The sequence below is a fragment of the Eubalaena glacialis genome, chromosome 2, assembly GCF_028564815.1.
Source record: "Eubalaena glacialis isolate mEubGla1 chromosome 2, mEubGla1.1.hap2.+ XY, whole genome shotgun sequence".
Taxonomy (NCBI): Eukaryota; Metazoa; Chordata; class Mammalia; order Artiodactyla; family Balaenidae; genus Eubalaena; species Eubalaena glacialis.
The window spans coordinates 10,962,496-10,976,214 of NC_083717.1; the positions used below are offsets into that span (position 1 = coordinate 10,962,496).

The following is a 13,719-nucleotide window of genomic DNA, read 5'->3' on the forward strand; positions in this document are numbered from 1 at the left end:
TATTATACCTACCATGAGAGAGATCCTGTTTCATTTAAAAACTGAAAGAGGGTCAGGGTAGGTAGATGCAGAAAGTGAGGAGAAAAGTAGTATTGGATGAGGCTGGGGGGAAGGGGTGGGGTAAGGACCACACTTACATAACATCATAAACCATGTCAAGGGTCTTGATCTTTATTCGAAGAACACTGAGAAGCTATAGAAGTGGTGAGAGGTTATATTTGATATTTTAAAATACCCCTCTGGCTACTGGGTAGAAAATATATTTTAAAATAGCAGAGGTTCAGGAAAAAGATGATGGCACAGCAAGAACAGATATTCCGATGATTAAGATTATTACTCAGATTATTGAAGTCATTTCAGGCTTTCACTTTGTAACTCGGTGATTCTATGACTTTGGTTAAATACCTGCCTGGTAGTTCAACCAGGAAGATTAAATGTTACAATGTACAACATGCCATTTATACAGGAACAGTACCAGGCATGATAAACAGTCTTTGTATTATTATATTGTTTCTATTATTAATTACTGAGTATAACTCTATGCTAGTAAATTAGAAAACTTAAGTAATATGGATAATTGTATGGAAAAATAAAAATGATTATACCTAAATACATTTCTGTCTTAAGGAGAAATATAAAACGTAATTCAAGAAGTAGAAAACCTGGATAGATTAAGAACGCTTGTAAACAGTGAGTCAGGAAAGATGATCAGAAAATGAGGTAATGCAGGGGCAGGATCCAAATCATGTCGGGCCTTGAAGGCCATCCTAAGGATTTTGGCTTTTACTGTAAGTAAAATGAGAAACCTTTTCAGAGTTTTGAGGAGAGGAATGCCATGGTCTAACTTTGGCATTCAAACTGGTTGATATTTTGAAGACAGACAGATCGTAGCGGGTAAGCATGGAGGAATAGAGGCCAGGAAGAGAATGTGGCAGTAACTCAGAAGACAGTGACTGTGGTTTAGGCTAGGGCAGTAACAGTGAACTGGTGGGGAGTGGCTGGATCTTTGCTATGTTTTGAGTGGTTTTCTGATGGATGTGAGAGAAAGAGAGTTGTCAAGGATGACTCCCGGGTGTTGGGCCTGAGGAACCAGAAGGATGCAGTTGCCGTCAATGGAGATAGAGAGACGGGCTGACTTTGGGAGGTCAGTATCTCAGTTAGAACATGACAGGGAGTTCTACTGGACCTTCCAATGGAGTTGTCAGGTAAGCAGTTGAAAGTGAGTTTGGAGCTTGGGGGAAAGGTCTAGGCTGGAGATATAAACTTAGGAGTCATTGTCAATTCAACAACATTTAAAGCTTCTGAGGCTAGACGAGATCCCAAGGGAGAATGTAGACTAAGAAAAGCTACAAGGACTAGTCCTGAGACACTCAAGTAGTAAAAAGTGGGAAAGAAGATTAAGAATCAGCAAAGAAGGCTGAAACGGAGCAGTTAGTGAGGTAAGGGGAAAACCAAAAACAATTTGGTGCCCTGGAAGGCCTACCTTTTCCTTCTCTAACATCTATTCATCTTTCAGATCTTGGTCAAGTGATATTTTATTCCCCAGACTTGGTTAGGTGTCTCTCCTAAGTGCCTCCACAGCATCCTGCTCTTCTACTCTTCCTAACTTTTGTCACATTATATTATAATTACCTGTACTTCCTCATCTCCTCGTCTAAGTTGTAACCTTCTTGAGAAGAGAAAGCAAGTTTCTCTCACTTACAGAGTACTCCCAGATTAGCAAAGTGCTTAACACACAAGAACTGCTGAATACAAGTGGTTGAATTGAATTAGTAGAGTCAATACTTATCTTTTGGTTACAGATACGTAACTAGTGTGATAGGAAGGTCTGTTATGATTATCCACGCCACTAGTACCACACACACATTTATTCTGCTTATTTGTCTACGTAACCATTTGGAAATTTTCAGCATTAACTACTTGGTGTGTCTCATGGTTCTGATTCAGGTAGAGGGGGAAGAAGAAGGAAAGCAGTGTTGATATGTATATACCAAGCATGCCTTTCATATGTGAGCTCACTTAAGCAGTTAACACTTCTCACAAATTTGGGAAGAAAAGAATAATTAGCTCCATTTTACGAGAGGAAACCAAGGTTAGTTTAGAAATGCTAATCAACTTGTCTAAGGTCACCCAATAGGTAAGAGCCAGGATTTAAATATCTGTAAAGCCCTTGTTTATATATCTACCATATAGCTACATCTACATTGTATACAATATAGATATAAGTATACAAACTTGCATACAGATATAGAAATATATATAAGCATATATACATATAGTATATAGTATATAGTATAGGTATATAGCAAAATAAAATGGCTATTTTTAAAATGCAATTATAAAAATATGTTACTTACCGGAAAGTAGAGAAGCAGAGACCCAAAAAGGATTGTTTCCAACAGGATAAGGCCCGATGCCCTGATGCTCTAAAAACAACAACAAAAATAAAAATGTCAATGTTAATTGACATTTCTAGGCATGGAAGAATTTAAGCTCCTGTGACAATGCCTCAAGCAGAACAACATTCTTTGGTGGGGGGAAATAACCAGAAATTGGCTTATATTTCAGACTGGTGGACTTAACGGAAACATGCAATAAGACTGACTATAAAGGTGGTGGTAGACTTAATGATATTGCCAGTGGCTTCATGGAATTTTGTTGTCTAAAATTTGAATCACTGAACTGAGAACACTACTTAGAAGATCCTTCCAATCTAAGAAATTCACAGACACAGAAAGTCTTGCCTGTATTGCTGAAACATCAGCCACAAATGCATTTCTTTTTTTTCCAAAAGGATATTCTTTTAATTTGATTTTTTAATTGAAGTATAGGTGATTTACAATATTGTTAGTTTCAGGTGTACAGCAAAGTGATTCAGTTACATATATTTTCAGATTTTCCATTACAGGTTATTACAAGATAGTAACTATAGTTCCCTGTTACATAGTAAATCCCTGTTGCTTATCTATTTTATGTATAGTAGTATGTACCTGTTAACTCCATACTCCTAATTTATCTCTCCCCCTCCGCCCTTTCTCCCTTTGGTAACCATAAGTTTGTTTTCTATCTGTGAGTTTGTTTTGTACACAGATTCATTTGTATTATTTTTTAGATTCCACATATAAGTAATATCATATATTTGTCTTCCTATGACTTACGCCACTTAGTATGATATTCTCTAGGTCCATCCATGTTGCTGCAAATGGCAACATTTCATTCTTTTTTATGGTCGAGTAATATTCCATTGTATATATACTACATCTTCTTAAACCAATTGTCTGTTGGTGGGCACTTGGGTTGTTTCCATGTCTTGGCTATTGTAAATAGCGCTCCTATAAACATTGGGGTGCATATATCTTTTTGAATTAGTTTCTTTTCTGGATACACACCCAGGAGTGGGATTGCTGGATCACATGGTAGCTCTATTTTTAGTTTAAGGAACCTCGATACTGTTTTCCATAGTGGCTGCATCAATTTATACTCCCACCAACAGTGTAGGAAGATTCCCTTTTCTCCACACCCTCTCCAGCATTTGTTCCTTGTAGACTTTCTGATGATGGCCATTCTGACTAGTGTGAGGTGAGACTTCCACAAATGCATTTCTGAATGCTATCCCTAAGCCATTTCACAAATACCTGAGCAATGGTTTCAGTGGATAAAACAAAAACACGTACAAGGTCTTAGCATCTCAGTGATACATCTTGCACCACGTCAAAACATCGTTCCCAAAACTCAGTAACAGGGCTTCACTATTTAAATAACATAAATCACATTTAAAAACAGAGGTATCTCACTTTATGAAATGCCTAAATTATTAACTCAAAATTCAAAAGAATAAGTTGATTTTCAAATAAGCTTCCTGATTATTTAAAGTTTGCTAAGCATAAATATATTCAATAATCTTAAGATATTTTGTTAGACTCAAAATAGTATTCTCTTCCCAAAGCAAAATGCTTAGAGCTGTGACAAGAAATGAAAGACCAAACTATCAATCTTATTTAGAATAATAAATTTTGCTTTGATGAGTTCAAATATCAATATAGAGTAAACGTATCGGTTAAGAATACAAACACAAAAACAGGTCGTTCTAGAACACCCGTGTTTTCACTCAATGCAACGTAAAATGTATACACAAATTATACCTGGTGTAAATATGATATCTTAACAGGGAAATGCTTTTAAGTAGTTCAATTAATTTTGCAACCACAAAAAGACAGTGAAATGCTAAACCACAAGTCCATTACATTAAAAAGAAAAAAAGTGTCAGATAACTGGACAGCCAGGGAAAGAAAATTCTAATTCCTCTTGAAAACACTGGGAGGACATTGCTAGACACAGAGGAATACTTTGTGGAATCCCTCAAAACAACTCAGGGTCTTCATTAATCTAAGAATTTGGGAACAGAGAAAAAAGTTTAGTCAGTGAACAGACTTGATTATTCGAGTGGCTTCTCCCTTTTGGTCATTATTTTAGCTAGCAGATGCTCTTAGTGAAAAGAAAACTTCTATCAGCAAGACTTTAAATGGGTTTTGGCTGGCAGAATTTCCAACACGGCAAATTACATTCATACCTAATTATGAATACTCCATAGTTTAGTTTTTAAACTTTCTCCAAAATGACACTAATTTAGAGTGAGTCTAAAATATAATGCAAGACTGCCTATAAAAAAAGTCTATGCAATATTGTCTGAAAACAAGGGATATAAAAAGAAGCTGCAAGGCTTAATGGAAAAGACAGACTTTGCAGTTAACGTCATCTCAGTTTGAATTATGAAACAACCACTTTAGTTAGGTGACCTTGAACTTCAATGGCCTCACCTGTAAAATGGGTATCCTCATCTTTGCCTTATTAAATCTGACATCTTTGATAAAATATAAAGTATATAAAAATGGCTGGCATCTTGCCTGATATGTAATAAGTAGGTATGCATTCCTTAAAGTAGAAAACAGCAGCAGGATCATGAATTTGAAAACCACAGAGGTATATGTAAGTAGCAGTGAACATTTTTTTAAAGTTTGGGATCCAAAATGACCCCAGAGGAGCAAAAGCCTGGTGGTAGGGAACACAGAAGTTCTTTGTTTAGGGCCACTGGGCTCTTAGCTGTGTTATAACCATCACTACCACATAAAAACAGTTGTAGTGGTGCATGCTGTTACATATTCTCAGAGCAAATAATCTGTCTCCTTTTCGTCTGGACATGTTGAACTCTTAATACTTCATTGCCTTCCTCCTGGTTGAGTAGAGGAGCCCCGTGATTTCAAATTATAAACTGGAACTCCGACAAATGGTTCCATAATCAAATGTAAGCCCTGTTCAAAATTTGTGCTTTTTCTTTCAAATATGCTTGGGCTGAGTTGGCTTCATGGCCTCACAGAATGAGCAGGTACCTAATAGGTGGGACTTCTGGGACAAAGAAGAAATCTCATGCTCCCTAAAACATTTCCACATTGTCTTATTGGTACTGGAAGTTCTTTTAACTGGAACAAAGCATTCTATTTTGTACTTGGTGCTAACAATTAATATACGTGTTGTAAGTAATACACTGACTTATGTTCAAAGTGAAGGATAGGAATCCTTTCCTTAAGGTCTAAGTGATAGGATGAGAAGGGTGAGAGGAGGGATTGAAAAACAAAGATGGACGAAAAAGATAATGCACAAAATAATAGAGGCCAAGAAAAAAATTTCATCTCCTTCACAGTTTTGCCTGAGATAGAAATGGTGGTATGGAACTCTTTTTAACCAGAGTTGCTAACTGGAAAACCCTTGAAAAACTTTCTTGAAAAATGATCAACAATACAAAGTATGGTACTATTTATATAAAACACATACATACAAAGCAACACCGTATGTTTTCTATGTGTGTGTGTGTGTGTGTGTGTGTGTGTGTGTGTGTGTGTGTGTATATATATATAATATATCAAATCCAGGTCTGGAGGATATATACTAAACTGATAACAATGTATTTTATTTCCTGGAGAAGTAGATTTGAGGATAGATCAACTTATCTGGAAATACTTTACTTTCTTTGGAGATGTAGTCATATACTGCTGTGTAACATACATTTTAATAATTAAATAAATAAAATTAAAGAAAAATCATCTAAGATGTGTCAACTCAACTATTAGAAAATTCCACCATCAGGTATCACAATATGCAAAGAATTCTAAACAAAGCCCTTCCTAACTAATATCTACTTAATAAATTTTATTCAGTACTGACAACATGCATAAAATGATCAAACAATGTATGTATGACACTTATAGGTGAATATAAACCTGGGGGAGCTACTGACCCTAATTCTCTGGCTTAGACTCCATACAGCCTAATAAATATCATTCCAGAGTTTACAAAAGAGGAGAGCAGATTCTACCTCACTCCACTCCATCCCGCTTTCCCCAGTTCTTAAACCTTCAGAACTGACTTAAGAGGGTTTACAGCAGCCAGATATCAAACCTGTAGACAAAAGAGAAGGGCTAATCTTACTACACCAATTTTATAAAATTATGTCAAAGTCAATATCTAAATTCCATAATCTCCAGATGTAAAGTACAGAGGCATAAGATGAAGCACAGCTTGTCACAGAATTTGCCTAGGATTTGCCTAGGATGTAAGCACCCAAAGGAAGCTAACTTACTGGAAGTAGTAAGATGATAAGAATGCTAAAGTCTGAACTTCTAAAAATAATTAAAATAGTTTGTCATTATTTCCTTGATCCTATAGGGACTAACTACTTCATTTATATTTTTTAAACATTTTTCACCACTGGGGAAATTAATGTATATCTTGCTAAAACAGTGTAGCTATTTTTGAACACAGCTGATATCTTCAGCCTTGCAGCAACTAAAGTTTCTTTCTATTACAAAAGGAACCTCTGAGCCTGAAGACATTTTTATACAGCTGGATCTCAGCATGTACGATGAAAATATAAGAAAGCAAGAGAATTAGATTCTGAAAAGAACGAACTAGCAGAGGTTTGGATGATAAACCAGGACTCTGTAACTCTACATCATTTACAAAAAGAATTTGCCGTTCTGGCAGGAGAACATTCTCACGAGCTGCACTTTTTCTTTCAATTCTTCTATTTCTGTAGAGAAAGCCATGGAGAGGGAGATTACAAATGAAACCCAACAACCACCTGATGAAATAATTACACAACGATATATTGGTGGCAAGATGCCCTGAGAAGAACCCTGTCACTGAGAGGTAAGAGGACACCATTTTCAGTAATTTTATTTACAATCATATAAAGGGATGAGAACAGACTCATCCAGCTTGATGGACGACATGAAATCAGTTTGTCTTGAGAAGATCTGTGATGAAACACTGAAAAGCCAATCAGATTTAGAAAAATGTGTCAAGGAACAATTGCTCAAAATGTGGTTAGTTAAAAATCAATAACAGGTTTTCAGAAGAATTCTCAGCAGTAAAAAAGGTATAAAAAAGTAGAATATGGTTGGGATAGAGATTCCCAAAGTGAAGTATAAGTAACTCAGAGAATTATTAATTCGTGGAATGAACACATGGGCTTTATATGCAGACAGTTCAGAATCTCAGCATTGGCGGCTCACTAGCAGTGTGACCCTGGGCAAGTTGCTTGACATTCTGAGCTTCACGTTCTTCATTTATAAAATGGGTGTAATAATGCCCACCATGAAGTACTGCTCTAAAGATCAGTAATCATGCTGCCGGCACAGAGCAGGCTCTCAGTCAGTGGACATGGACAATCTTTCATGGTTAGATAGATGAGGTGGTGTCAACATATCTAAGCTCACTCAGCCAACGAGTAACAGAACAAGGTCCCATCATCCACTGCTGCTGGTCCCAAGTCAGGGCGATTTCCTCTGTACATCCAATCTGTCCCTCAGTCACCTTCTTACTCAAAGGAACAGAACTGAATGTAATACTACAATAAAAAAAATACGTAGCATTATTAGAGTATTTAAAAATAAACTACAACTAAGGAATTTGGTTCAGATATTAGTTTTTAAAGTTGCTAGTCAATTTAGGGCTTCCCTGGTGGCACAGTGGTTAGGAATCCGCCTGCCAATGCAGGGGACATGGGTTCAAGCCCTGGTCCGGGAAAATCCCACATGCCACGGAGCAACAAAGCCCGTGCACCACAACTACGGAAGCCCGCGCGCCTAGAGCCCGTGCTCTGCAACAGGAGAAGCCACCACAATGAGAAGCCCGCGCACCGCAACAAAGAGTAGCCTCCGCAAGCCGTAACTAGAGAAAGCCCGCATGCGGCAACAAAGACCCAACTCAGCCAAAAACAAATAAAATAAAATAATTAATTTATTAATAATTTTTTAAAAAAGTTGCTAGTTGATTTAAAATTCCTGACAGTTTTATGTAAAACATTGAAACAAATTGTCACACGGCCTTAATTAGGAATTCTTTTAAATTTCTAAGTCTTCATAAGAAAGCTCATTTTTGTATGATATGGTAATTTGCAATGGTGTTGTTCAAGACCTTTTAGAAAAATAAGTTTATCCAAAAATAAAATTCAGAGTAACGTATAAATAGTTTCATATTCTTTAAAACAGTACAGCACACTAAATAAAGAAAAAAGTCAATGATACTTCATATATGTGAAATAAAAAACAACCAGTCATTCATTGTTAGTTATGGTTCACCATGCATTGCTGGGCAGAAACGTCTCCTGGTTGCTTTGCAGGATTTCGTGAGATGCTTGCCTTGTTCCCCCTTTGCTTTGTTTCAGATTATGTGGACACCTAGAAGTGTCTCATCTTTTAGGAGTTCAGTGCCTGATTTTATGACTCAAAGTGGTTGACTCTCACTGCCGTTGCAGAGATGCAGAATAACTAGGATGCATGAGAAGGAACACTTTGGATCATCTTTATTCAGCCAGGGTCACCCGTCTGCGCTTATGACCAAAGCAACTTAAATGCCAAAGCACTTCCTATTAGACTTTGCCATTCCCCCACTCAGCCTCCCCAGCAAGATGCCACTGGAATGCATTCCCAAAATGCAGACAATCATGTCCTGATTTGTCCTCATTTTTCCCACAGCTTCTCCGCAAAAATAGCTGCTACTTCTCTATAATTTATTTGCAACCTCCTATTCCCTTTTTTCCAATACTAAAAAATAGAGTAATTCATACTTCACAAAATGGAGATGAATTCTCTTAAATGTCAAAAAAGCACACAGAAGTGAATGGTACAGACTAAAATATTACAAAAAGAATCTTGCCTTGAGAAGGACTACTTAAGTAAAGTGGCATGAAATTATTGAAACAAAATACATCATTTGCTTAGTCTTCTATTATTGATTAAAAGCTATTGAGAGTAATGGATATATTTTCAAATAAAAAGTAGATCACTGAAAAATGGGCTTCCCTGGTGGCGCAGTGGTTGAGAATCTGCCTGCTAATGCAGGGGACACGGGTTTGAGCCCTGGTCTGGGAAGATCCCACATGCCGCAGAGCAGCTGGGCCCGTGAGCCACAATTACTGAGCCTGCGCGTCTGGAGCCTGTGCTCCACAACAAGAGAGGCCGCGATAGTGAGAGGCCCGTGCACCGCGATGAAGAGTGGCCTCCGCTTGCCACAACTAGAGAAAGCCCTCGCACAGAAACGAAGACCCAACACAGCCATAAATAAATAAATAAATTAAAAAAAAAAAAAAAAAGTGGGACTCCTGATATTCATCCCACTTAAAAAAAAAAAAAAACAAAGTAGATCACTGAAAAAAACAAATTCCCCCTCATGAAAATGGAATGGAATGATAATAATTAAAACATAAAATATTAAGTACTTTAGAATTTGATATTAATTTTACACTGAGGTAAACTCAAATATCATCTAGTCTGACACCGATCATTTTTTTAAACTTAAGTATATTTTATACCCAGAGAAATTCAAGAGATGACATTTTTTGCTCAGTTTCACCTGATTGCTAAGTAGTATATTTTATACCCAGAGAAATGCAAGAGACGACATTTTTTGCTCAGTTTCACCTGATTGCTAAGTAGCAACAAATCTAAGCAATCTTTCTTCATCATTTGAACCTTCTAATCTCAGAATTTTTTTTTAATTTGGTTGATGTTTAATTTAATTCATGTTGAACACTGTGATCTGTAAGGTGACTACTTTAAAATACTACTGCTCACACATAGGCAATAGGGTCCATTAGATGTTAGCTGGACAACATCAACTCTCCTCAGGCTTCTTAAATGGGGGAAAAAAAATATGAGAACAGAAACAAAATTGCTTAGAACTGTTAAGCTTGTTTTTAACACATTGTCTATCTTCTATAGCATGTTTGGAAGTACATGGAATGACTAGACAGAGTGTAAAATGAAGAGACATTTCATACTGTGTCTGATATTTGGAAATAGTCTAACAAAAAGTTCCATTCGGATAAGACATTTACAAATGTACAAAGAAATATGATGAGCATTTTGGTGGATAAACAAATAGATGATTTAATGCGGTGTAAGAGATGCCCCCTACTTGCAAGAAGAGTAAGCGGTTCAGAAATTTAAAATAGCAGTATTATATCTGACAGGCAAAAACAAAGGTAGATTATAAAGGGTTGTGGGAATATGACTGCTACTTAGATGCAAAGATGATGGAAACAGGAATTCGAAACTCAATCTCTAAAATAGTATAAATATTTCTAGATTAGATGGAGTAAATTGGATTCTGATTTTTGTCAAACTTGGGTGCATTAAGAAGATCTGTTAAATGGGTATTATGAAATTCAGTCCACATGGAGTGTATCACTCTTAAACTTGTTTAGCAAAAGACAAAGTGGAAAAAATGGGAGTCATATATTAATTAACATCCTGTTTACATTGTGATTGTCAATTCTAACCATTTGTTTCACTAAATTCTGCTACTTCAGTTAGTCTTAATGTTCATTAGCAAGTCATAACATATTTGCAATGAATAATTATCTTGATATTTTAGAGTTTTATATTTTATATTATGAACATTGTTCAGGAAAGATTTTCAAATAATAAATTCATGTTTTAATTACAAATAGATGCTAACCCTTTAATATAGAATACAAAAAGGTCACACTAACTGAGAGTTATTTTAATTAGTCTTCTCTCTTCTCTTTGTTGGATCCTACTTAGTTATTCTTTGCTCTAAAATACATTATACAAATGCATTAGAATTAGACTATCAAATCAAAAAGATACAAGAGAAATAATTAAGTACAAGCAGAAATTTGACAGTAGAGAATCACTGAAAAGTTAAAACAATGTTACAAAACCAAAATTTAGAAAAAAGTTTTACAATGTAGTAGATTTTTTAAAAAGCAATTGCGTTTAACCTCATTGAAAGATGAACTATTACTAAAGCAGTTTTCTATAAATAATCAATATTTGAAGCTTTTTAAAGTAATGACTCCAAATCTGTATCTTCAGCCTAAGCCTCTTTCTGGAGCTCCAGAGCCATATTTTCAGTTGGCTATAAAACAGTTCTACCTGAAAGACCCATAGGCACCTCAAACTCAAGATTTCAAAAACTAAATTTTTCCATTTTGCAATCTGCTTTTCTCTTCATGTTTCCCATCCTGGTTAATGGTAATCAATTGCCTATTTTGTAGTCAAACTATCTAAAATCTACATCTATAGGCTAGAAATAAAGGTGGATTTTATGAAATATTCCTGGTTTTACTTTTGGTATTTTCCAGAACCCCCTCCAAATTTTGTTGACCAACTGTTTCCCTGAGTAAATGAGTGAGAAGGTAATGCATGCTGATGCACATTCAAGTGGAGAGAAAATCCTTCACTTTTAATCCATGGGCTCCTCTTCAACTTAGAGGATAAGTTAAATGGTCAAAATCTTAATAAGAGGAGGTAGGAGGGAAAAGGAGAGAGGAGGGAAATAGAAGAAACCGTCAACGTATGATCAATTCTTGGTCCAGGGGGTGAAATGGGGGGAGGCAAAGCGGACTCAGGCATGGGTGGGGTCACTGTCCTCTCAGCTTCCTCACAGACACCTGCCTCTGTATTCACTCTTGTCTTCATCTCCATCACTTCAATCAATTCTGTCATCTCATCCAGGCCTGCCCTCTTCAAGTTAGGCATACATTTCAAAGGAATTCCCTTATTTCTCCTAATCCCCAACTTCTAATTTCTTCCATGCCTTAATCTTACCCACCTTCTTTAAATAAAAGGGATATAATAAATGCCAATTAGGGTGTTAGTGATTAATAGTAGTTTAACGGTTGCTCCTCCAGGTAGGACTTGGAAGACAAAGTAGATGGCCAACACTTAAAACCTAAAGGCAAAGACCTTGAACTCTGAAAGTTAGGAGCAAGGCTATCAGCACAGTGGGCCTCCTGGTGCCCCCAAACCTCACTGTCTATGACCGTTTCCTCAGAGATTGTTCCTATATGGAAGCAAACCAAGGTATCTACATTCAATCAGAAACTGGAATGCAGAGGTTCCTTTTAGGAATAAGAGGGACCCCATCATCCTCATCTTCTGTTGAAGATTTTTTAAAGAAGAAACTCATATTTCAAAAAAGTCTTTTCTTCCCAGTTGCGCATTTAAATTCCATTAAGAGTCAGTCTATCTAACCATAACTACACACATCTGTGCCTCAGAAAATCCCCTAAGCCTTTGTTGAGGGCAAGCTAAGCGAGTAGGTTTGCTTCCCTTTATTCCTTCTGTCTTTGAAGCAGAAGTTTGTATAATAAGGAAGGTGCCTCTGAAATCCAGCTTTCGTCATGTGACAGGTTTCACAACATGCTGTGTAGGTATGATTTCAAGGTCCAGAAGAGCAGCTTCCTTCCGCCCCCATGAATATACTCCACTTACTATGGTTTTCTCTTTGTTCCTTTTTTGAACACATCTTTAAGACCATGAAGGAAGTATAAATGCACAAATGCTGGGAATGAAAAAGCCAACTCGGGAAAGGGAGTAAATCCAGAACCACTGTACTGGGTAAAACAGAGACCTGAAATTATACCTAGTATTGCTAAGTTGCTCATTCAGTGGCATTTTTCCCAAAGACACCTCTGACTTTAACAAAATGTTGATAATAAAAGTGGTAATAAGTAACAACAGTGACAACATTATGTAACAAATGAAGACAGTTGAATTTTTGTGCCAGCCATTATCCTAGGCACTTTATATTAATTAATCCTCACAAAAACATTTAACCCTCATGACAAACAGTAGGTACTATTATTATCCCCACTTTATAAATGAGGAGGCTGAGGTTTAAAGAGGCTAAAAAACTTGCCCAGGGAAATCGACAGAACTGACATTACATAATGGTTATCACTCAACCTTGCCCCTATCACTTTCAAAATCCAACTTTTAAAGCTGTCATTTAAAATAGCATTGGATAGCAGCTCCTGAAGCAACCTTTACTAACCTCCACTGAAATATAAAGACACATGTGAAATGGAAAATCAGTCCTGCTGTGAACAGGAAATTCAAAGCAGAAATACAAATTGAAATAAAAATGAGAAAAAAGTACTCACTCTCACAAGTAACTGGGAAATGTAAATTTAAAATATATCATTTTTAATCCATTAGATTCAAAAAGTTAAAAACATTGATAATATCAATTACTGGTTAGAATGCTAGAAAATGGGCACTTTCATGCTGATATAAATATAAATTGATGAAGCCTTTGATTAAGCAGTTTTGAAGTATCTATCAAAATTTTAAGTATCTATACTTGATTATACCCACAACTCCACACCTAGGGGGTTTATCCTTAAGGATTACT

At 36.4% G+C, this 13,719-nt stretch overlaps 1 protein-coding gene across 1 annotated transcript in view; it reads right to left on the bottom strand.

Annotated features, from left to right (window-relative positions):
- GPR158 (G protein-coupled receptor 158) overlaps nucleotides 1-13,719 on the bottom strand; it is a 331,787-nt gene that overhangs the window by 96,721 nt on the left and 221,347 nt on the right. The window contains exon 5 of the mRNA XM_061181580.1: nucleotides 2,358-2,426. Coding sequence (XP_061037563.1) covers nucleotides 2,358-2,426 — 69 coding nt within the window. The remainder of the gene's footprint in view (nucleotides 1-2,357; nucleotides 2,427-13,719) is intronic.